Here is a 25,615-nt window from a genome sequence, read left to right as displayed (position 1 = left end):
CACACACACACACACACACACACACACACTCATACTCGAGCAGATACACCTGCATACCTACACCTTCAGCCAAACATGTATACATAAACCCGTGTCCACATTCTCTCCCGATCACTCGTTCACACTCACCCACGTACATCATTCATCGTTTCCCAATCACCAACAAATAACACACACTCACAGACACACACACGCACACACACACACACACACACACACACACACTTGGTTCTCTCAGTCTTTAGTAATATGTAGTCCGTCCTTAGCTGTGAAGGTAACAAGACCTTGAAGACGTCCTGCCATACTTTAGGAAATTCTTGTCTTTTATTGTGGCCCTCATACATTGATTTTTGGATGTTCAAGTAAGACTTCATTGATCCTTCAATTCTTCTTCCATCACACACCTGATCTGATGAGACAGGTACCCTGGATGGCACCACCCTGGCCCCCAGCACCACCGTAAGAACCTAGGAGTTCTCTTTGACCAGGACCCTTTAACTCCCACATTCAACAAATCTCCAGGACGCCTTCTTCCATCTACGTAACATCGCTAAGATCAGACACATCCTGGCTCAAGAAGATGCAGAAAAACTAGTCCCTGCTTCTGTCACTTCCAGGCTGGATTACTACACCTCCCTCCTACCAGGCTGGACTAATAAGTCCCTAAAGACTCTCCAGCTGGTCCAGAACGCTGCTGCCCACATGTTGACTAGAACTGGTGGCAGAGACCAGGTCTCAGACTGCTGGGGATCTCCCATGATGCACTGGGCTTCTCTCTCCTCCTCCTGTCCTCATACATGTTACTAACTCCTCTTCTTCTCCCCTCATCCCAGATCCTGGTGCTGCTGGAGGAGGCTGCAGACCTGAAGAGGCTCCAGCTGCCACCCGTAGCTCCAGTATTAGTATCAGTACTAGTAGTATTCATATCAGTATTCTCAATACTGTACTAGCATCAGCACTGTGTTCACTACATATAATTACTCATGTGATGCTGGAATTGATTGCTGGTTTAGAGGCTGCAGATGAGATTACTGGTAGCTGGCCGTTGTTGGGCTTTTCCCTCTCCTTCAAGTCTGCCCCTGTCCTCTGTCTCTCTCCTTCTCTCCCTCCAGCAGGTCAAAGCAGATGTCTGTCCCCACTGATCCTGGATCTGCTCCACCTTCCTGCTGGTAAAGGAAGGTTTTCATCTCTGCTGTCTCAGATGTGCTTGTTCATAGAAGGAGGGAGGTTCTCCTCCTGCTCTACTAGGAGGGAGGTTCTCCATCTGCTCTACTAGGAGGGAGGTTCTACACCTGCTCTACCAGGAAGGAGGTTCTCCATCTGCTCTACTGGGAGGGAGGTTCTCCACCTGCTCTACTAGGAGGGAGGTTCTACCCCTGCTCTACTAGGAGGGAGGTTCTACACCTGCTCTACTGGGAGGGAGGTTCTCCAGCTGCTCCACTAGGAGGGAGGTTCTCCAGCTGCTCTACTAGGAGGGTGGTTCTCCACCTGCTCTACTAGGAGGGAGGTTCTACCCCTGCTCTACTAGGAGGGAGGTTCTACACCTGCTCTACTAGGAGGGTGGTTAACCACCTGCTCTACTGGGAGGGAGGTTCTACACCTGCTCTACTAGGAGGGAGGTTCTACCCCTGCTCTACTAGGAGGGAGGTTCTCCACCTGCTCTTCTAGGAGGGAGGTTCTCCACCTGCTCTACTGGGAGGGAGGATCTCCACCTGCTCTTCTAGGAGGGAGGTTCTCCACCTGCTCTACTGGGAGGGAGGTTCTACACTTGCTCTCCTAGGAGGGAGGTTCTACACCTGCTCTACTAGGAGGGAGGTTCTACCCCTGCTCTACTAGGAGGGAGGTTCTCCACCTGCTCTACTAGGAGGGAGGTTCTCCAGCTTCTCTACTAGGAGGGAGGTTCTCCACCTGCTCTACTAGGAGGGAGGTTCTACCCCTGCTCTACTAGGAGGGAGGTTCTCCACCTGCTCTACTAGGAGGGAGGTTCTCCACCTACTCTACTGGGAGGGAGGTTCTCCACCTGCTCTACCAGGAGGGAGGTTCTACCCCTGCTCTACTAGGAGGGAGGTTCTCCACCTGCTCTACTAGGAGGGAGGTTCTCCACCTGCTCTACTGGGAGGGAGGTTCTCCACCTGCTCTACTAGGAGGGAGGGAGACAGCAGGTCTGTAGTTGGGAGTTTCTATTCTAAAAACACTGACTTGTCAATGTTATTATTTTATTAACTTCCTACCAACTTGTATTTCTTCCACCTCCAAACGATGATAAACACAGACCACCAGGTCTTTTGCTACCCCCCCATGAGTGATGTGAGGGCGAGTGTGTTCATCCCAGCAGCTCCCTGCTGGTGTCCCAGTAGAGGGCATTCTCCTCCCACAAATGGAATCCCCATGTTTCCTCAAATGTGAGGAAACTCCTCAGAATTCCTCCAGATAACTTTTTTCCAGTTTAAGCTGGAACCTCCTAAAAATGCGCCTCACTGGAATTCACTGGCAAATGTTGTCCTTTTTCTAATAAACCTCCTCTCTTCTTATTCCTTCCTGGCAACCAACATTTTCAGAAATGATGAGACGTTTCCTCTGAGCTCTGAGTCGAAGCCTCTGCTCACCAAAACAAACACAATCTCGTCTGGGACACGTGACCCTGGGAGGATAGGCGTCACGGTCTATCTGTGACCTTTTGACCTCACTGACAGTCGCTGTCAAGGGGAACATTGCTCTTCTGTGCCGCTCCTGGGTTGGTCAGTTGCTCTAGCGCCCCAGTTGGGGATGGAGAGGAGAGCTCATGAGCCCAGCAGCTCCGGAGGGCTGCAGCCTGAACCCCCTACCCCCAGGCTGGGCTTCCCACACCCAGCAGCCACTGCCCCCCAGGTGTGAGCGCCTGAGAAAGTGACATGAAAATGTTTCATTTATACTTTATACTTAAGAAGGTGCGCTTGAGGTACTTGGGGGGGGGGGGGTGTCCTCTTTTCTGCTGCTGGTCCGAGGCTCTGACATGTGCTCGCAGCTTAAAGTAGAACCCTGCTGCTGGGGCACACGCGTGTAGAACCAAGTGAAAGAGGCATGATGACGGCGTGTTTATCAAACGGCGTCTCCAAACAGCCTTCAGCGGCAGGTTGGCGTCTGGTCTTGGTTACGATGCTGATCTCACATCTGCCGCGCTTCACTTTGGACTATTTTTGCCTCCTTGCTTGTTCTGGTCATGGTGTAGTTGATTGGGGCAGGGTTTCTCCCTCCCTCCCTCCCTCATCCCTCCCACCCTGTGGCTCGCCCCTGCGCCCCCACCTACCAGCCTCTGTAATTATGTCAGTGTGATGTTTGTATTTATAGGCCCAGCTGTGAAGCCCCGGCACACAAACGAGTCTCACTGCAGAAAATATGATTTCCTTTACCTGAACTGAGGAAGGTTGAGGGTTTGTTTTCTGACCAGTATGGCAAGTCACAATTGGGGGGGGCAGAAAGTGAGCAGTGACATCATATCACACCAGGTTCCAGCCCAATCACACGCTTGACTCAGGAGTCATGTGGTTCATTTAGTTTAATTTGTACATTAAAATAAACTATTTACAATATGTAAAAAAGGTTCTATGTACAAGGCAGAACATTTCTTCAAGGCACAAACAAACGAGTCTTATTGCCAAAGACGTGTCGAGCTCTGCCGGTCCACGGACCCGCGCTCACGTCCACGCGGAGCCTTCACGGAGACTGCGAGGCGGTTTTAGGAAAAACGTTGTCCAGGAGCTGATTTGGCGCTCCGGTCTGACGCTCCGCCGGCTGCCGGTGGAGGCACCAACATGTTTACAGGCCGTTAACGGTGAAGGTAGAAATAAGAGAGTGTTGACATCTGCTTCCAGTTGCTTCTGTGCATGTGCCAGACATGTGGAGTGGGATGTTCCCTCGATGTCATCGTTTACAAGAGGCATCCCGTACAGGAAGTAGTACCAGCTACGTCGTTTACCAAAGGCGTTGGTCTGAACAGGAGGTGTCTGTTTCCGTCGTATTGGTTTTCTGGTCCTGTTTGTGGTTTCTTTAATATTTAAATATTTTTTTTAACAAAATATAATTTGAGGGCATCTCGTCCGACGCTCCTTCGGTCCCAATGATACATGGTGATACTATAATATCCTACAGGTATTACAGTGTCGTCAGCAGTGGCCTGCGTGTACCCTGCAGTACCACTGTACTTCATACTCCTATAGGCATCACGGTATATTTGCATAGCATCCTTCTAAAGATGATGACGTCACTAGAAGTCCTTGTCTCCTCTCCTTGTGTCCTGAGTGTCCCTCACATGTGTCTCTTCATGTGCAGCGCGAGGTGGTCGGACCGGGAGAAGGCCCGTTCGCACAGGTGGCACTGGAACGGCCGGTGGCCTGTATGCTTCCGGAAGTGACGTGTAAGCTCGTCGGAGCGGGCGAACTTCCAGCCGCAGCCTTCCCAGCTGCAGTGGTACGGTTTCTCTCCTGCAACACAGAAACACCAGGTGAGAAGTCGGTGACGAGGAGACACACAATAACAAACCAACGATGCGTGCGCAGAACCTACCCGTGTGGGTCCTCAGGTGCGCCTTCAGGTGCGAGCTCTTAGTGTAGGTCTTCCCGCAACCCGTGAACGTGCAGGTGTGAGTTGCCGTGCGTTTCCGCGGCCACGAGCGGCGGCCCCTCTTGGGCTTGGCGTCCATCATCTCAAGCGGGGACGAGGGCGGGGTGAGCAGCACCCGCTGGCCGGCCGCCGGGTGCTGCTGCACGGCCGCGTCCTCCCCGAACATGCCGGGGAACTGGTGGCGGTGCCCGGAGAAGGGGAGCTGAACGGCGCGGTGCTGGAGCGGGAAGCCCCCCGGTGCGGGGCGGTGGTGCGGGTGGAAGCTCTGCGGGAACGTGAGACTCGTGATGTTGCACATCTGCGGCTGATGACACTCGGAGCTCAGCAGGTCGTCCGGGCTGAGCGGCGGCGTCATGCTGCCCGCAGCCGCCAGCGGGGACGTGGCGAGCCGCGGTTGCTGGTCCGGGGACATCAGGCAGGACGCGCTGCCCTCGTGCTTGATTCTGGAGCAGCTCTGGGGAACCAGACCCAGGACCGGCCCGTACGAGTCTGCGGAGCCGGGCTCCACCTTGATGCCGGCGTGCTCGGGGAACCCGTCCTGGGGGGGGAACGGCGCGGCGCTGATCAGGAATCTCCCGGCGACGCCGCCGCTGCTCCCGGGGAGGAAGCTGCTGTCCACGTCCGAGCGGAGCAGCTCCGCCATCAGGCTGCTGTAGGGCGGCGGGCCACTCAGGTCCGAGGAGCTGTAGGCGGCCGGCTGGTGCGGGTGCTGGTACTCCTGGTCTCGGTAGGACTCCGGTGCTGAACCAGAGACGCTGGCGGTGTTGGCCAGAATAAACTCAAGATCCAAGAACTTGTCCAGGTCCTCGTCGTCCCTCCTGCCCGGGCAGCCGCTGGCCATGTCAGGACCAGCGCTGGTGACGTCACTCCTCCAGCCCTGGAGGATCAACACGCTGGTTAGTCTCAGAACCTCCGAACCACTGAGACAACGAACCAGTTAAACACTCAAACTAGCAGCGGAACCAGTACTCACGTCTCCCCAGCTCTTCTCCTTCTGACTGGCGAAAGTAGCGATGGACGGTAACACGGTTCCACTGGCCATGGCACCGGAACCGGAGCCCCGAACTTCCCTGAAAGTGAAGAAACGCGCGGGTTCAGTCTGAGGGCAGGGCGCGCGAGCCGCGTCTCATGAGCACCGTGATGATGATGATGGTGACGATGATGAGGAAGATGAGCGGAGAGGAAGGACGCGGGACGCCGCGCTCCGAACTCAGCTTCGGTACCGAAGTCCAGGAGCCGCTTCGCCCGCGAGGGAGACGCAGATGTGCGGAGACTCGCAGGCTGCTGCGGAATGCACCGCTGCGCCGCGGCCGCAGCCTCTTAAGCCGCCGCGGTAGAGACCCGCCCCCCTCCAGACCGACCCAACGACTGCGGGGCAGAGCGCAAGGGACCCGCCCCCTCAACCAGTGACGAGCAGCTGCCGGAGGACGAGGGCGCGCGAGGTGAGACACGGACAGGTGTCCCGCACTTGGACGAGTGGAGCGGATCAGAAGTTGAGATGAAAGCAACATCAGAAACCTCGGCGATGACACCAGCACGGAGGGACCAGAACCAGAGAGGACCCTGATCCAGGGAGCAGCTGACGTCATCCACACGCGGAGGTTGTGTGAGGAGCCGCGCAAGAAACGCTAAGGTTCTTTTGGGACCTCCTCCATTACACACTAAACTAATGAACTACAATGCAGATGTGTCCTGACCCCCCCCCCCACACACACACACACACACACACACACACAGCAGGTTTCTCCTCAACTCGCTGCTCCGGGTTGGCCTGGTGGAACTCATGTTGTCCCACTAACAGTGAAACTGGTACATTGCACTGGGAGCTCTGGGGGCACTGGGAGCACTGGGAGCACTGGGGCGTCACAGGGTGGCATAGGTGTTTTCAGCGCCTTAGTGATTCTTGTTCCCCGCCCCTCACATGCGTCTGGTCTGTCTTCAGTTTCTCTGAGCTCTGTGAGTCAGCGAGGAGAGGACGCAGGTAAACCTGGTGCTCTACCTGTGGGCTCGTGTTGGAGCTCATCCTGGCTCAACGACACTTCCTGGGTGAGTCATGTGACATACAGCACCTTCCTTCCGCCCTGCAGGTTTGCAGAGGCATCAAAGGTGCTTGGATTGACTCCCAGTATTTTGGTGAATTTGTGTCACTCACTGGAGCTGAGAAGCTCGTGAAGGTGTAGCTGCACCTGTGTGACTCACCTGGCTACTCAAACAAGACTGGACTTCCTTCGTGGTGACTCGACTACCTGCAGGAGAGTTAATATCAGCGTCATCAACCTAAAATATGACAAAACAGGGGAAAGGAGATTCCAGGATGAGCCTCACAAACCCGTTTCTGTTTGGTTGCTCACAAAGCCACCATATCTGAAGGCTTCACGTCACCTCCTCGGTGCGAGGACGAGAGGTGGCGTCACACTGCAGCATCATGGGCCGCTTCAGGGGGGCTCTAACCTGAGCCACTGTGTTTCTGACTATGACGGCTGACGGCTCAGGTTAGAGGGGCCCCCCCAGAGAGCTGAGACCCACAGACAGCAGCTGGCCGTTACACCTAGCACAATTATATAGCTTCTCTCTCTATGTATGTGTGTGTGTGTGTGTCTGTGATTTCTCAGTTCCATCTCCAGTCAAGCTGCTAACGGACCATCAACTGTGACCTGCTAGCGGAGGAGGAGGACCACGTACGCAGGCTCGTTCAGCACCTGTGTGGTCGCGGCCCTTCTGTCTCCAGCCTTGCATCTCGTCCTCGATGCCGATGTCATTCATCGAATCTTCAGCCTGAACCAGACTCTGGTGTAACCAGACACACAAACTCCAATGATCTCGTTCTTTCCCTGCCAGCAGTGGAGGACTGATGCCGACTGAGTGCAGTTTTTGGCTGGCAGACTGAGTTGGTTTTCCCGCCGCCAGCCGCCAGTCGCCAGCCGCCAGCGCTCTGCCTCTGCTATCACCTGATAGGAAGCTTCAGCAGCCTCCAACAGTTGTTCACCAGATGAAGCGGCTCTGGCTCTCTGCTGTCCGTGGAGTGTTTGCCTTCTCTCTCTGCTTCCTCCATCGTGCCTCATGTCATGTCTCCAATAACTCATCCACTTTCATCTCCGTCTTGTTTCTTCTGTCTTCTCCCTCCACACACTCTGATCTGTGCCCCGGTAATGAACCCAGTGCATGCTGGGAGTCACCCACATCCTTGCTGGTGGTGCTGTGCTGTAGCTGAAGCCTCTTGGACACAGTGACCGTGTGGTTTCCTCTGTTACGGCGTTCTTTTTCACACCGTGTTCGCGCGGTGTGATCTTTGATGGAGACATGAGCAGCAAACAGAGGACATGTGCTGAGTGTTGTTGGGGCTCTCAGCCAGAGACTGAGGCTGCGCTGCACATGCTGAAAGTATTTGATTTTACACGGAAATGTATGAATGCATTTGTCTGTGAGCGGTTGAGTCTGTGTGTGTTGGCCAGTTGTCCCACCATGATGGCGTGGTGTATGATTTCCATGTGGAAGTGAGTCCTGGCTGGCTGGGTGTTTCTCACATGTGCTCATCTGGCTGCGAGTCCTCGTTAGACTGAGATTTACTTCACGGTGCAGCGAGGCCGATGGGCCTGGCTGCTAACACGCGACCTTTAGAGGAGGCCAAACTCCTCATACACAGAAACTCCTGCACAAATTAGTTCCATGTAACAAGGAGATTCAACCGAACGCAGCGGCGGAGAGGAGGGTAGGGCACTGGGACACCAGCCTCACTGAGGAGAGACGGTGATCTTAATATTCATCTTTGATGTCAGTACCTGGAGGTTCTCCTGGAGCAGCATCATCAACCTGTTCCCACAGGACCTCAGGCCAGGTGCCGTCTCAGCGCCACGGCAGCATTGGACTGGAGCCATGCAGGCTCAGCTCAGCTGTGATGCAAATCCCAAGCTTGTCAAAACAACATGGAACCTCCATGTTGAGGTCCAGTGGTTGATCTGAGCTGCTGCAAACGCATTTATTAGCTGGCGAGTCTGGTCCAGCAGCCCCACCTGGACCCTGCAGAAGCCCGGGACTCCGTACTTTCTTCTTTTACGGTGGAAAACAGTCAGATGTTCCTGACTTGGCTGTAAAGTCTGTCCTCTGTGTTTGGGCCATGGAGGGCACCAGACTAGCGGTGATGTCACTAATCCCGGTCAAAAGTGTCAGAAGGTTTACAAGCATCACTGGAGCGTAAAGGGTTAAACACAGGAGACTAACACATCTAAGTGAAGGAACAAGCAGAGTAACACGCATTCTGTTCTGTGCAGTCCTGTCTACTCTGTGAGCTGAAGCTAAATGGGACGCACCCCTGCAACTGTACCTGCCTTCATTGTTCCTGTCATCATGTCAGCCTTCACACCTTTCCGTGTTGAGCATATTATCTGTCAACACGCTAAAGACTCGGAACCAATAACATTGCCAGGCCAACAGGTGCGAAGCGTGAGAGAGCAGTTAACTGACTCGCCTGAAATTTAGCAAATGAAGTCATCAGCACTCAGGACTTCTTCATCTGGACCCAGCAGCAGAACCAGAACGGAGGGGGAGGGGTCTTCAACAAACTCAGGTCAGGTAGGCTCGGCTCAGCAGGCGGTCCTGCCTCCAGCTCAGAACATTCACCTAAATGTCTTCACGAATGACTTTTATTAAGTACAAGACTGTTGACATCAGAAGTGTCAAGACGCGTCAAACAAGCAGCTTGTTAGGGTCCAGCAGCTTCCTGAGCAGACCCCTGACTCACTGTCAGTCTCAGCGCTCCTCGTCAATGACTCCTACAGACCGCAGGACTTTTCAGCCCTGCATCTAGTCTGGCAGACGGGGCACGAAGCCTGATGGCTCCTGGTAGCTCCTGGCTCCTGACTTGTGTTGTTTCCCTCCTGCTCCTGTCAGTTATCCAGCATCTAGCGCTTCCATGAACAAGTGCAGGTGAGTGCGAGCGAGTTGGTTCGTGCTTGGTGCCACTGGGAATGAGGCCAGAGCGGAGGAGTTGTTCAGAAGTTAGTTTTCAGCTCAAATCAGAGAGTTTGAGAGTTACTAAGCACCTTAAGGGTCGCTTGTTTACATGAAAACTTCATTTTCTGACATGTCACATGGTTTGATTGGCTGTCGTTGGCGGCTCTGGGGCACCTGGAGCTTCAAGCTCAACATACGTGTCTGGCTCTTTCTGCATTCTGGAGTCACAAAAACATTTTTTGTGAGCTCAAGACTCACAAGTGAGAACCCATAAGGTCGAATACACTTGGAGATCATCACTTTACTGTTGCAGGAGGTAGAGTATCGAAGTCAGGGGGTTACCATCAGGCACCTCCTGTCCAACAGCGCTCAGGAGACACGTTGGATGATGGGAAAATGAGGCCCAGTGATTGGCCAGATGTGTGAAGGAGCAGAAACTTTGCGAGTTGAAGAGAGACTCAGAAGTCTCAGCCCGAAGTCAATCAGACACACGTCAGGAAACACAAGCAAACTAGAATCACGCAGGTGAGGAACCCTGGGACGTCACTCATCACCTCCGGAGGGCTCAGGTAGTCTTGGCGCCCGCAGCTCAGACGAGCAAGGACAGTCTCACCAAATCAGTGCTCGGTCCCTGAATGCAGCTAAAGAGATGTGTCAGGAAGCTGCTGTCTGCGCTGGTGGCACCACGCGTGTCAAAACAAGGACGCTTGTCAGAGAGTTTCTGCAGTGATGACGCAGCTTCACGTTTGACGCAAACCATGGAAAAAGTCAGCGCATGAAGCTGCAGAGAGGGATCGTCTCCTAAAGTTCCTCCAGAAACACGCGGGATGCTGCGTGTTGACCCCGCAGAGCCTCGCGTCTCACCGGGACGGACGGGACTCTCCGTCCTGCTCGGGCAGTTTTACAGCCTGCTGAGGACCAAGCAGCGCTCCTCGGCGCGCATATTTCATGTCTTTGTTAAACTTCTTGGAAACACCTGCTTTGACTTCTCCACTTTCCTCTGCACGGCAGGAAAGCCATCCTGTGCTGTGTGTGTGTGTGTGTGTGTGTGTGTGTGTGTGTGTGTGTGTGTGTGTGTGTGTGTGTATGTGTGTGTGTGTGTGTGTGTGGTGTGTGTGTAGGAGAGCCGCTGACCGAGGCAGAGCAGTGTTGGAAAGCAGAGTGAGAGTTTGAGACCGAGAGTGGGCTCCTGCCTCAGCTTATATAGGCGGGTTATTTTTAAACCCACACCCCCTTCCTTATTCTCTATTACTGCACTTCCTCTCCCGCGCGCTCAGGAAGCCCACTTGGACGAGGTTCCTGCCGGCACGCCGAGCAGACTCAGAGGGAGCCAGGGAGCGATAGCGCTGAGAGGACCAGGCGCTAGGGGCAGGAGACCTAGAGACGGAGGCAAGAATGTGTGTGTGTGTGTGTGTGTGTGTGTGTGTGTGTGTGTGTGTGTGTGTGTGTGTGTGTGTGTGTGTGTTTGTGTTGGGGGGGCTGACATGCGAAGGTCTGGGTCTCTTCCAGGCCTTGTTAAAGTGTCCCTCTGGAATAGCTCAGAGAGAGGGAGAGAGAAACTGAGTCTTCCAGGAGAGGGCAGATATGCGAGGCAGTGATAAAGATGAAACTATGATATATGTTGTGCTGTGACCTGCCAACATCCATTTGTCAGACATTTCCATGTTCTTTCTTTCCCTCCTTAAACAGTACATTAACAAAATGTACAATGTTAACAGAATATTCACTATTCCAAGATGGGGAGCCGAGCTGGTCCGGAATGATCCTTGTGGATATGTGATATCTGATTGCTCTGAGGTACAGATCTTTGTTGTCTGCAGCGATGACAGACGAGGGACCGAGCCCACCGTCGTTCACTCTCAGACTGCTGTGGGCGCGCGACAAATATGCAGGTTCTGGACCCTCAGTAACCAAGACCCCAGTGAGGTGCACCAGCTAGTAGGTGCAGTTTTCTTTTAAACGATAGGAAAAAGGTGACGAGAAGCATCAAAAGTCCTGAAAAGCAGCAAGAAATAGAAGATTTATGGAAATTAGATTCTGCAAAAAGTTTAACAGTAGCTTTAAATTTGAAGTTTATTCTGAAAGGTCAGACGATCTAATAAAAGTGAAGCACCTTGAATAATGTTTACAGCGCTCGCCAACAGAAAGCCTTGGTCCTGCTGCCATCATCCGTCACTCCGGCCAGCGCTGCTCCAACCTAAAGGTGGACATTGGATCTTTCTCCCATATCTGCCAAAGTAACAATTGTTTACTTTCTGTGTGAAATCGATTTGTTTTCCCTGAATCGCGCTGCAGTAGAGGAAGCTAGCGTGTTGCACAAGAAGGTGGTCTCCAGTAGTTATGACCCCACCCTTGATTTCACAGCTGCTGAAGGTCAGCGGTCAGAGGCTGACCTTTTAACCTGCAGGCTCTGAATGACACGAGCCAGCAACACAGCCGCGTTGCGTCCCAGATCATCGCACTGTGCTCGGTAAGTCCCATCAGCAGAGGAACACGTGTGTGTTTGACTTATTACACTTGGTACACTCGTTCACACGCGAGGGAGGACCGTAACCTGGTGGAACGTGTGAGCGTCAACTCCAGAGTGGAAATGAAGAGCAAAGAGAAATCACAAAAACTCTGGGAGAGAAAGGAGGAGGAGGATTCCTTGCATAGTTGTGGGCCGACTGGGACTTCTCCTCTGTTCCAGTGTAGAGCTGCGGCTGATGGGAGTCTGCAGAACGTTAGGTAGAAGCAGCCATTGTTGTTCAGAGTGCCTTGCTCTCAAACATGTAATCCTCATCCAAGCAGCAGGGCAGAGATTTGAAGCGTCTGCCAGGAACACGTGTATCTGTCCCACAGGTTCTTGACAAGTTCTGTTGTGGTTGAAGCCAGAACTCAACAACAGTCTTGCCCGAAGGAACACCACTCAAAGATCACCAGCCCGCCAGGACAAGTGGGCTCAGGTTCCAGTTCCTCTGAAAAGCTCCAAATCTGAAGTCTACGTTGAAGTGTTGGGTTACACTCGGATCAGTGGGGGTGGAGGTTGAGGCGATCCGCTGAAATATCTGGAATTTTGTGGCAGCTTCAGGATTAAAGAGATGGCGTCATTGAGATCCGGTTCTTCCTGCAGAAAGGAGTGACTGGTAAATATCCGAGGGAACAGTGCCAGCTCGTGCTGGCGTCTCGACTGCAAGTGAATCTGAAGAATCAGAGACGCTCGGGGGGAAACTAGATGGGACGGTAAAAGTTCCAAACGGTACAAAAAGGAGGGAAGAAAAGTGAAAGACAGGTGAGAAAACTGAAAATTCCCCAGGGATTTCTTGTTTTTACTATTTTCGTCACTCAGCTACTATTTGCTGGTCAGGGAGGAGCCAGATGATGTAAACATTTCCGGGGGGTCGGGGGTCATTTGAGGCCCCTCCCATTTCCGGCAGCTTTAAAGACTATTTGACTCTGGCCAACTGTACAAAAAGAAATGCAATGTTATGGTTGAATGGCCCCACAATGTTTACCTGTCACGATGACCTTGACATTTGACCCTTGACCTTTGGCCATTGGCCAGGTCATCCAACTCTAAGTGGATGTTTGTATGAGATTTGAAAGCCTCAAGGTGTTCCTGCGATGTTGCATCAATGAGATTGGGACAAATATCACACACGTGAGGGGACTGTGACCTCAACAGTGACCTGCCACAGAGGCTTCAGCACAGGGCAGTGGAGGAGGCAGAGGCTGGTGGAGGTTGGTGGAGGCTGACCCTGGTGGAGGCTGGTGGAGGCCATGCTTGTGCAGGCTGGTGGAGGCAAAGGCTGGTGGAGGCTGACCCTGGTTGAGGCCATGCTGGTGGAGGCTGGTGGAGGCAGAGGCCGGAGGAAACTGGTGGAGGCAGAGGCTGGTGGAGGCAGAGGCTGGAGGAAACTGGTGGAGGCAGAGGCTGGTGAAGGCTAACCCTGGTGGAGACTGGTGGAGGCCATGCTGGTGGAGGCAGAGGCTGGAGGAAACTGGTGGAGGCAGAGGCTGGTGGAGACTGGTGGAGGCTGAGGCTGGTGGAGGCAGAGGCTGGAGGAAACTGGTGGAGGCTTAGGCTGGTGGAGGCTGAGGCTGGTGGAGGCAGAGGCTGGTGGAGGCAGAGGCTGGAGGAAACTGGTGGAGGCAGAGGCTGGTGGAGGCTGAGGCTGGTGGAGGCAGAGGCTGGTGGAGGCTGGCAGCGCCCCACAAAGCCGGTTCGTGAAATCAGTTCTTCTACTTGCAGTATTGCAGTATTTGACTGTTTTAGGGTTCGCTTGTGTGAATAAACGCGTTTTCTTTGCTTCAAAATGCATTTTGGTGATGTTTTTATGAAACCTGGTGTTTGCTTTCTCCTGACATCACGTTCTCTTCTTCCATTGTCTTTATTATTTGATTCCATATCATTTCTGCAAATCATAAGCAAATTAGAAAAAGAAAGTGCGTTGTGAATGCTGAACAGCTGAAACCATGAAAAGTTGTTAGAGTGAAATGCTGACCTGAGAGCTGAATAACCTGAAAATGTATGAAAGTTATTGAAACAAAAAGGTTTGTTTCAAGTGTTTCACTGGACTGCAATAACCCTTCTAATATTTGAAATATGTTTATGCCACAATGTTTAAATAGAGTCCGAAAATCAGAAGCAAGAACACTTGCAAAATTGTAAACATTTTTAAGAAGACAAAGAATTTGTGAATAGTTGGAAGAGTTGAATCGGTGCGAGTGAATGGAGGAGCTCATCCAGTCCAGGACATCCACCCCCAATCTGAAGAAGTCTCCTCTGGGTACTGCTTAGATATTGTGGATGTATGTGTTGACTTTGACCTTTGACACCCAAAATCTGTAGTTTCCAGAATCCACCCTAGCCTAGGGAGTGCATCCCAGCATGCAACGGGATCCCCACAGCGTCCAACATTTATCATCATTTGTGACTCAACAGTTCCTGCAGTCCTGCTCACACCAGCAGGCCCAGGAGCTTTTTACTCCTGACTGACGTTGTCTGAAGCATCACATTGATTTGAGACTGGGATGTTTAAATCTTTTGCCAAGACTCGAACCCAGTTGAATCCAGTTGATTCCTTAAGCCAATAAGCCAATTAAGGTCAAATGATGCCCCCCAAACCACACTGGCCTGCCGGGGGTTTTATTAGTTTACAGATGTGTTCAAGTGGGACGAGAGCGGTCGTTCACCTGCCATGAAATCCAATATTAGCTACTATCTGCGTCTTGACATATGACTTCATCTTTCATAAATGTACACAAACACCTCCAGGAGTAGTTGGTGGCCATGTTAAATGGAAGTTTTACAATATCACAGTCGTAAAAGTGTTTTTATGAGGGCATTAAAGGAGCAGTGACATCACCGCTACCCAGCCAGGAGATAATTGCTGCGTGTTGTTCAGGAGTTTGCCGGAGCAGTGAAGGAGCTTTAGGAGTTTAACAAGCTGGATGCTGTTTCCACGAGATCGTGTGTGTGTGTGTGTGTGTGTGTGTGTGTGTGTGTGTGTAAAGTATATATATGTGATAGGCTGCATATGGATCCTACTAACTGAGTTATGTGCCGGAGAGAAACAATAATAGTAATTTATTGGCTGTTAACGCTGCCCTAATAACATCACACACCCACGTTCACACTATGAAATCCCAAACACACAAGCAACCCAAAAGCAACTGAATGTTTTCATTCTGAAGCAAAGGTGAAGACTAACAACTTTCTTCTGGTTTCACGAGAGCTTCAAACCTCTGCTTCACTCAGTCCTGTTTCCTTCTCGTCATCTCCAGTTGGCAGAGGATGTAACTGAATCAGAGCTGAAGCACTCGGGGGAGGAAACATGCTAAAGCTAATATGAGTTCCAGAGCAACACTGGTGTCATGTCATATGTCAGACGTGTGCTTGAGGTTTTAACATCTCACTGTCTTGCCGTTGTGCCTTAACTTAGTTACTATTAACCATTTTCCTCCAAACTTTTAGCCCCTAGAATGAATTCTTTTTTCTTTATTCAACAACCTTCACTGATCATCAGCTTATGTTTGTCTGCTGCTGCATGGATCCACAACTCAGAGACGGTCAGAAGCAGCTGGAATAAAACAAGGCGAGGACAGAAACAGACCCCGTCCCCAGCAACTCAGGTACTGGGTCCTGATGGGATGGAAGATCTTAGTTACTTAGTTAGACAACAGCATCATAATAATCATCCACAAAAAACATCATCAACAAAAACAACAAACCTAATCCACAAAAACAAATAATCATCAACAACAACAACAACCATCATCAACAACAAACATCAACGGAACAAAACATCAACAACAGCAAAAATCATCCACAAACATCAACAACAACAAACATCAACAACAACAAAACATTAACAACAAACATCATCCACAAACATCAACAACAACAAACATCAACAACAACAAAACATTAACAAACATCATCAACAACAACCATGATCAACAACAACAAAACATCAACAGCAAACATCATCAACACAACAAAACATCAACAACATCAACCATCATCAACAACAAAACATCAACAACAACCATCATCAACAACAACAAAACATCAACAACTACCATCATCAACAACAACAAAACATCAACAGCAAACATCATCAACACAACAAAACAGCAACAAAAACAACCATCATCAACAACCAAACATCAACAACAAACATCATCAATAACAACAAAACATTAACAACAACAAACATCATCAACAACAAAACATTAACAACAATCATCAACAACCATCATCAACAACAACAAACATCAACAACAAACATCAACAACAAACATCATCAACAACAACAAAACATTAATAACAACAACATCATCAACAACAACAACAACAAAACAGCAACAACAAACAAACAACAAAAACATCATCAACAACAAATATCATTATCAACAACAAATATCATCATCAACACAACAAAACATCAACAACAGTAAACATCAACACTATATGTCAACAATAACAAACATCATCAACAAAAACAAAACATCAACAACAACAAACATCATCAACAAAACAACAACAAAAAAATCATCAACAAACATCAACAACAAAACATCAACAACAAACATCATCAACAACAAAAACATCAATAACAAAAACAACATCAACCATCATCAACAAAAACAAAACAACAACAAAACATCAACAGCAAACATCATCAACAAAATATCAACAACAAACATCATCGGCAACAACAACAAAACATCAATAACAACAACAAACATAATCATCAACAACTAAACAACAACAACAAAACATCAACAACTACCATCATCAACAACAACAAAACATCAACAGCAAACATCATCAACACAACAAAACAGCAACAAAAACAACCATGATCAACAACAAAACATTAACAACAAACATCATCAATAACAACAAAACATTAACAGCAACAAACATCATCAACAACAACAACAACCATGATCAACAACAACAAACCTCATTAACAAACCTCATTAACAACAACAAATCATTAACAACAACAATCATCAACAACAACCATCATCAACAACAACAAAACATCAACAACAAACATCATCAACAACAACAAAACATCAACAACAACAAACATCATCAACAAACTTCAACAACAAAACATCAACAACAAACATCATCAACAACAAAAACATCAATAACAAAAACAACATCAACCATCATCAACAAAAACAAAACAACAACAAAACATCAACAACAAACATCATCAACAAAATATCAACAACAAACATCATCGTAACAACAACAAAACATCAATAACAACAACAAACATAATCATCAACAACTAAACAACAACAACAAAACATCAACAACTACCATCATCAACAACAACAAAACATCAACAGCAAACATCATCAACACAACAAAACAGCAACAAAAACAACCATGATCAACAACAAAACATTAACAACAAACATCATCAATAACAACAAAACATTAACAGCAAAAAACATCATCAACAACAACAACCATGATCAACAACAACAAAACATCAACAACAAACCTCATCAACAACAACAAAACATTAACAACAACAATCATCAACAACAACAACCATCATCAACAACAACAAAACATCAACAACAAACATCATCAACAACAACAAAACAGCAACAACAAACAAACAACAAAACATCATCAATGTCAACAAAACATCAACAACAAACATCATCGGTAACAAAAACAAAACATCAATAACAACAACAAACATAATCATCAACAACTAAACAACAACAGCTACCATCATCAACAACTACCATCATCAACAACAACAAAACATCAACAGCAAACATCATCAACACAACAAAACAGCAACAAAAACAACCATGATCAACAACAAAACATTAACAACAAACATCATCAATAACAACAAAACATTAACAGCAAAAAACATCATCAACAACAACAACCATGATCAACAACAACAAAACATCAACAACAAACCTCATCAACAACAACAAAACATTAACAACAACAATCATCAACAACAACAACCATCATCAACAACAACAAAACATCAACAACAAACATCATCAACAACAACAAAACATCAACAACAACAAAATCATCAACAAACATCAACAACAAAACATCAACAACAAACATCATCAACAACAAAAACATCAATAACAAAACAACATCAACCATCATCAACAAAAACAAAACAACAACAAAACATCAACAACAAACATCATCAACAAAATATCAACAACAACAAACAACAAACATCATCGACAACAACAACAAAACATCAACAACAACAAACATCATCATCAACAACAAACATCATCAACAACAACAAAACATCAACAACAACAACAAACATCATCATCAACAACAAACATCATCAACAACAACAAAACATCAACAACAACAAACATCAACAACAACATGAACCACAAAAACAAATAATCATCAACAACAACAAAAAGTACATGTTGAGTGACGGGAGTTGATTTGGTGTATTGGTGGAGGTGAATATTTCCCAGACGTAGCACTGTTGCTGGGACATGATGGTAGTACAACAGTTGTTCTGATACTAATACTGGAAAAGTGTGGTACCACTAAGAATGAGCATACACGTTGTCAGGAATATTTGATCAACCTTTATGTTTAGAATTCATCAAAGATAATATGAAGAGTTCATACAGATCCCAAGAATCAGAGCTCAGCTGAGACTGGACCGTTTGGGCCCCAGCAGGGGTCTGTGCACTTGTAGTCAAAGGCCTGTTGTTGTGATGCTGCAATCAATAACCACGTCCAGACCAGTTGTCTGATCCTGAAACCACAGGAGTCTCCCTCAGATGCGCGCGCATGCGCGCACGCGCGCACACACACACGCACACACACACACACACACACACACAAACACACACACACACACACACACACACACACACACACACACACGCTGACTCTGAGCCTGGTTTTAATTGTACCAGTAGGACTGGGGGAGCTGGAGAGCAGCAGGGCAGAGCGTCCAGGGGCAGTTAGAAGAGGAGATTACAAGGTTGAGTTGAAATTTTCTGGAGCTGAACCTCAGTTGGAAGCATTTGGGTAAACTCTTACATCCTAGACGATCTCTCTCCCTCTTCCTCCTGCTCGCTCTCACTCCTTCTCTTCCACCCTTTCTTTCCCTCTCTTTCGGAGGATGCCAAAGCCACAGGATTGCCATCGGGATAGCCTGCCAGAAACCCAGTCTCCCTTTTTATTGAGGGACAAGAAGAATTGTAGAATGAGTGCTTATAATGTAGAGCTGACATTGTGGGAAAAAAGAGTGTATAGAAAGGAAAGAAAAAGAGGACAAGAGGGGGGAGAAAGAACAGGAATTCCAAGACCGAGTGAGGAGGTATCAGACAGACGCCGATCAAGACAGAGACAGACAGAGATTGCTGGGCCCACAGGATTTCCATGCACAACTCTTAACCACAAACTCAGTCACACTCTAACATGTCTCCTTAAACTGTGCCAGCTGTCCAAATAGTCTATCCTGGCTGCAAAGCAGGTTCTCCACTCTACTCCCGCTTTGAACTCCCTGTTGTACCAACTCTGCCCTTAGTGCACTCCAGCATTTTCAGACCCAGAATACCAAGGTTCCCTAACCACAGGGACCGGAGCATTCCTCTGCCGGATTCTTCTGGCGTCTCTGACCGTCACTCATGCCTTCTGCTTTCTACAAGCCTGTATCACTGCATATGTTTCACCAGAGCCTGAAACACAGGTCGGAACCAATAAAACTCTTTGTCCCGGACCAAAGAGATCCAGTCAAAGTCAAGTCTGGCAGCACCGGGTGCAGGCAGAGGAGCAGCTCTAGGATGGTGGGGTACAAACTTGTCTTTGCCCAATTCAGTAAGACCAAGAACAGTAGAAGTGAGGAAGAAAATGGTCAGTGAGAGGCTTCCTGTGTTTCTTGTCCACTTGTGTCCAAAACGCAGGTCCACGGTCCAACACTGAGATATGATGAGTGACAGATCAGGTTCAGTCAGTTTCTGTTGGACCTTGAAATAACACAGATAATCTGCCTTGGTGCAGTATCACCAATATTGAAGGGGAAAGTTCCCTTTCAGAGGAAATTGCAGTTATGATCACAAATCACTTTCACACACATATTTCACGTCTACCACACTCACACACACACACACACACACACACACACACACACACACACACACACACACACATATATGTATATGTATTAAAGGTCCCTCACAAGGTGCAGTCTTTTCCCATATAAACAACTTTTAAAGCCCACCCGCATGTGGATGCGCTCACTGCTGCCAAACATGTGCTCATTTCTGCAGCGCAGCTCATGGCGCAGGTGGACCAGGAGGACCAGGTGATCAACTTGAGTGCAAAGTGTGAGGGAAACTCGTTAATGACTTGTTGTCTCAGATTGGAGGTTTTACATTGTTCATAAAAACAGCCTTTGATTTACATTCTTCAACATCCTGCATTTTACTGGCTGACAGTCAACAGCTTGATGGAACAAACGCCATCTGCTTTCAGAGGAAGGTTCTGGTGGCTGCTGTTGCAGGATGTGCTTGCTGATGGAGAATTGTTGGGTGGAGGTTCATTGAAGGAGGGAGGTGCTGGACCTGCTCTACTTGGAAAGAGTCAGGACAGAACTTTGGTTGGGGTTTAGGGCCACACAAATAAACCTGACTTGACTTGACTATCATCTCATGATAAGAAGATGGGAGGAACATCATCGTCACTCGTGCAACAGCTGGGTTGACCTTCTGGGGAGCAAATTGACGTTGATCCAAAACACTGATGGCTGAATAAATAAATATAAAATCCTCATAATCATCAACCAAGGCAATAAATGTCACAATTGTTTGATTGACAGGTGATCTGAAGCAGGAGAACCACAGGCACCTCACAGCGGTGAGAAATTAGAGGCTGGAGTGGAGCTGCACCCCCAGCTCCTCCTCCTGCTGCTCATGAGCGGAGGCAGAAACAAGCTTGAGTCAACAGACCTGGTGGTGCTGCTGCTGCAAGGTGACGGTTGCTGCTGATGATTTCAGACGGAGGCTTGAAAGTCTTTGTTTCCGGAGTTTGTGGAAAAGCTGGGTTTTTCATTTTGACAGGTGGTGAGCTTGTGGTTGTTTGTCACACTCAGGCCTGCTGACTTCACAACGTATTTTCATGCTTCACCTGAAGAATTCTGATTTAGAAGAATGGAAGCCATTGTGTGTGTGTGTGTGTGTGTATGTGTGAGAGAGAGAGAGCGAGTGTGAGAAAGAGAGAGAGAGAGAGTATTACTGTGCAAATTTCTGCATACATTTCTGAGGAAAAGTGTGTGTGTGTGTGTGAGAGAGAGAGAGAGAGAGAGAGCGAGTGTGAGAAAGAGAGAGTATTACTGTGCAAATTTCTGCATACATTTCTGAGGAAAAGTGTGTGTGTGAGAGAGAGAGAGAGAGAGAGAGAGAGCGAGTGTGAGAAAGAGAGAGAGAGAGTATTACTGTGCAAATTTCTGCATACATTTCTGAGATAAAGTGTGTGTGTGTGGTGTGCACGACCCTGCTTGGGTTTAATTAGCTGGGCTGCAGCAGGATGTGTGGTCTACAAACCACAAGAGTGGTTTACTATCATACTTCATCTCATGGAGGTAATTCTGGTTGACACCTACCCAACACACACCATCCACACGTGAAGGTACAATGTTATCTTAAACAGTGAAAAGGTTGTCAGTTTCATTCTGTGAAGGGCCCTGTGAGGTCAAAGGTCAAGCAAGTTGGTTTCCATCAACATATTTTGATGTGCAATTTAAAGTTCTCCATTGGAATGGAAACTGTCAGTTTTGCATAAACATTTCTGTGGGTTTTGAGGTTTTATTTTCCTTTTTTTTTTTAAGTAAATGTATAAACCTGATGATGGAACTCACACCTCTGAATCAGCTCTGATGTAGCAAATCTTTCAGTCATGTGACTGACCAGCAGTTTCCACTGTCGTCTTCACAGTGCCTTCAAGCCCTTTGAGACAAACTGTTTGTGAAAACGGGCTATACAAATAAAATTGCCTTGCCTTGCCTTGCCTTCACAGATATTTCCAAACGTCAGTACCAGCTACCAACAATTGCAATTCATCAAACCAAAGGAAGTTCCTCGAGCCCTCTCCATCGGGGCGTCCGCAATGCCACACTCAACTCTACTACTCAGAATGTCTACTTAAGTTCGACACAGTTTTGAGTAAATCTCAATAGTATGCATCGGACGTACTTCTCAGACACGACACTTCCTGCTTCCTGCTGCTGAGTTGTTACCACGGCGACCAATCCTGTCATCGGAGCAGCAGCGTATCGCTCCGCCCCGCCCACTCTCTGTTTGCTCCAGCCACCATCCTGTTTAATGTTCGCTATACTGCCACCTCCTGGCAGCTATGTCGTCTATTTTATTTCCTCTCAACCAGCTAATGACACAGTAGCGAGGGTGCATTTCCTATCCGTGGCACATTCACAGGGACAGATTTAGGGTTCGAGTTTGTCCTTCATCGCAGGTATGGTCACCGTGACAGCACACATGTTTTGCCCAAACAGGTGATTCATTTATTTAAGGTTTTGTTGTCTATAAACGCTCTCCATCCCCCTGATTCATAACTGGACGTGATGCAAGGAAGCCTGAGCAGCTTCACATGTGTGTTTAGCTGGTTTGAGATCTGTGAGTGGCAGACAGGTGTAGGACCTGTAGTTCTGAGAGCTGCAGGTTATCTCACATCTGCTGCAGTGCAATGTGATGTTATGGTTTTGCAGTGGGGGGACTGGCGTTGGTGGCTGCGGCGCAGCTCTGCCTCAAACCAGAGCCCAGCCAGCTCAAGCTCAACTGAGCGCAATTCTTTCTCAGTGTGGTTCAGTTCGCCTTGAGAGGTACAGCACAGGAATCCCTGGAACAGATATTTAAGGTCTAATTGAGTGTTTGGTGGATTCAGAACTGTAACTCAAGGGCACAGGTTAGGAAACCTTCAATATTCTAGTGGTTAGCAGGGCGAGAGGGAGAGAGGGGAGTCGTAAATAGGGATTTTTCCAGGGTGGTCTTTCCCTCTACAGTCCAAACACAGGAGTCAGAACTGGTTCAAAACATACCAACGGCAGCTGGGTGGCACACACACACACACACACACACACACACACACACACACACACACATGCATACACACACACGCATACACACACGCATACACACATACATACACACACGCATGCATACACACATGTGCACACACATACACACATGCACGCACGCATACACACACACGCATGTGCATGCACACACAGAATTTTCCATTACTTCAAACTACGTTGATTTCACTACTGGCCCAGCCCCGACCTAGGAATGTTCTAGATGTCTCTACTCCCGCACTCACAGACCCGGGCTGCAGCGGCAGGAGCATGAAACGTTTAGCCTGCACGGGTAATGGTGGGTAGTAGGGCACTGAAGTCACCAGACATGGAAAATACCAGTTTGGTCCATTTTTGTTTGTCTAAGTTGAGGGAAAAATGGAAAGCGCGGATGCTTGTGTGTCTTGTCGGCACCACATGATTGTGTCTTTGTGGCACAGGGCAGTTGTGCGTCTGTGTTTGTTTAATCTACTGAGAAATAAGAAAAGGAAGGTGTGGGAATGTTGTGGTGTTTGGTGCCACCGTGTCTTGCAGCTGGTTCCAAATCCACAGATGTGGTTGAAAGGCAGGATATCTGGAAAACTGGCAGCTGATTTTGACTAAACATGGTAACGACCTTAAAGAATACAGAGGAGAACTACTAAGAAAAATAAAAGAGAACTTGAGCGTGAGGTTGACAGACAGCCCGTTTCACCTCCCTGATTCCAGTAACGTGTGTGTCATAGCCAGGTCGATTAGTCAGGTGAGCTGGACACGCTCTTTGCTAAGAGAAGCACAGAAAGACAAAGACACATCACTTGGAAGTCTTTAAGCCATTTGTCCTCAGTACGATGCAGAAATACTGTGTGAGGAATGCAGTAAATCCTTGCGTAAACTGTGAGCTTGACAACAGTTTACACATGGTGGTGATTATCCCTCTATGTTTTAGTCCAAATGTCCACACAAGAAAAAAACAGCACTCACACAACTAATGCTAATAAATAGAGTCACCAGGCTCCAGGTTCGAGGATAACACCTGTGGCTAACACCTGTGGCTAACACCTGTGGCTAACACCTGTGGCTAACCCCTACGGCTAGCCCTGCGCAATGCTAGATGTGCTGATCGTGCAGTTTTTTTTCACACGCAAGTTCTGGCCAGGTTAAGATCTTAGTTTCTGAATATTTCTGACCTCTTCTTTGAGGTTTGTTCACATCAGGACAGTGAATCATTATATTAGATGGCTTGTCTAACCTTAATCCTTGCATGTATGTTTATTTTCTGTAATATGATGTAAAACTTTTGATACTAAGAATAATGTCTCATTTCATGACTAAAGGTGGCTAAATCTTGCATTTTATGTCACCTGGATTATTGTGCACCTGTGTGGTCCTCTGCATCTAAAGGTCAACTAAAGAAGGTCCAAACTGCCCAGAACAGAGCTGCCAGGCTCGGTGTGCAGCGTCAGCGCTCACCCTTCACCCTAGAGGACAGGCTGGCGTTTACTACGACTGCATCTCTCAGGACCGTTATCTTGTCTTCTCAACCGGTTTTCTTTTGTAATCAAATTGGGTCACCAGTTCATTCTGATCAGATGATGTCACTGCGTCCAACATCAGACGCTTTCAAGAGAGAAGTGATTTACCGTGCCACCAGTCATGGGAATAATCATCCTCTGAACATACGTGAGCTGAACAGTGACGAATCTTTCAAGCATCATCTGAGGATGCATGATTGAAACGTGTGAGCAGGGAACAGACACCCCTGCTGTGTGACTGCATCAGAATGGACCACCCAGGGATGTAAGAACTGGTTCTGGAGAGCCTCTGCTGATGTAAATGATGACGCCTGCCATGTTTCTCTGCTGCTCGGCGATCGCTGGCGAGCCAAGTACCGTTTGTGTCTTGTGTGTTGAATGTGTTGTGTCTTTGTTTGGTCTTTTTGTGTGGACCCAGGGAGACGAGCTTGTCCCACTTTGTGGGACAACTAATGGGGGTCCTTTTAACAATAAACAATGAACAATGGAATTAGCATGTCCGTTCATATTTTTGGGGGGTGGACGTGTGACAGAACTAAACCTCCTCTGCAGTCTCTTTGATCTCAGTCATTCTGTCTGTCATCTCAGCCACTGCAGGGCCCAAATTTTGTCATCTTTGATCTTGGACTTCTTTGATCGCCTGGTACATACAGACAGAAGCAAAGCTACCTAGAATCCAGCCTGCCTTGACCCTTGGTCCCTAAGACCCCACACACATAGACCCCAGACCCTTGACCACTGGACTCTAGACCCTAGACCCTAGACCTTTAGACCCTATACTCTAGACCCCAGACCCTAGACCATTAGACCCTAGACCTTTAGACCCTATAGACTCCATTGAAGTACAACAATAAACGAGACCTGAAGCCTCTCCAGTTGTTAATGTACGACAAACTCATATACACCAAGTATCAGCAGTAGGCATGG

The 25,615-nt window shown here is 48.2% G+C and overlaps 1 protein-coding gene across 1 annotated transcript; it reads right to left on the bottom strand.

Annotated features, from left to right (window-relative positions):
• Window positions 1-3,525: 3,525 nt before the first annotated feature.
• On the bottom strand, window positions 3,526-5,879 carry LOC147250129 (Krueppel-like factor 2). Its single transcript, XM_086223547.1, has 3 exons — window positions 5,573-5,879; window positions 4,543-5,476; window positions 3,526-4,460 (listed from the first exon to the last, which is right to left on the bottom strand). The coding sequence occupies exons 1-3, from the start codon at window positions 5,639-5,641 to the stop codon at window positions 4,285-4,287; spliced, it is 1,179 nt and encodes a 392-aa protein (XP_086079673.1). The 5' UTR covers window positions 5,642-5,879; the 3' UTR covers window positions 3,526-4,284.
• Window positions 5,880-25,615: the final 19,736 nt, after the last annotated feature.

Source organism: Aulostomus chinensis, chromosome 14 (genome assembly GCF_037954235.1).
Source record: "Aulostomus chinensis isolate RoL2024-O1b breed Wild chromosome 14, RoL_Achi_v1.0, whole genome shotgun sequence".
Taxonomy (NCBI): domain Eukaryota; kingdom Metazoa; phylum Chordata; class Actinopteri; order Syngnathiformes; family Aulostomidae; genus Aulostomus; species Aulostomus chinensis.
This window is presented reverse-complemented; position numbering and strand designations above follow the sequence as displayed.

Coding starts and splice junctions, on each gene's coding strand:
- LOC147250129 (XM_086223547.1), bottom strand. CDS start 5,641: ATGGCCAGTGGAACCGTGTTACCGTCCATCGCTACTTTCGCCAGTCAG. Junction 5,477..5,572: donor AGGAGAAGAGCTGGGGAGAC/GTGAGTACTGGT, acceptor TTGATCCTCCAG/GGCTGGAGGAGTGACGTCAC. Junction 4,461..4,542: donor GCACCTGAGGACCCACACGG/GTAGGTTCTGCG, acceptor TCTGTGTTGCAG/GAGAGAAACCGTACCACTGC.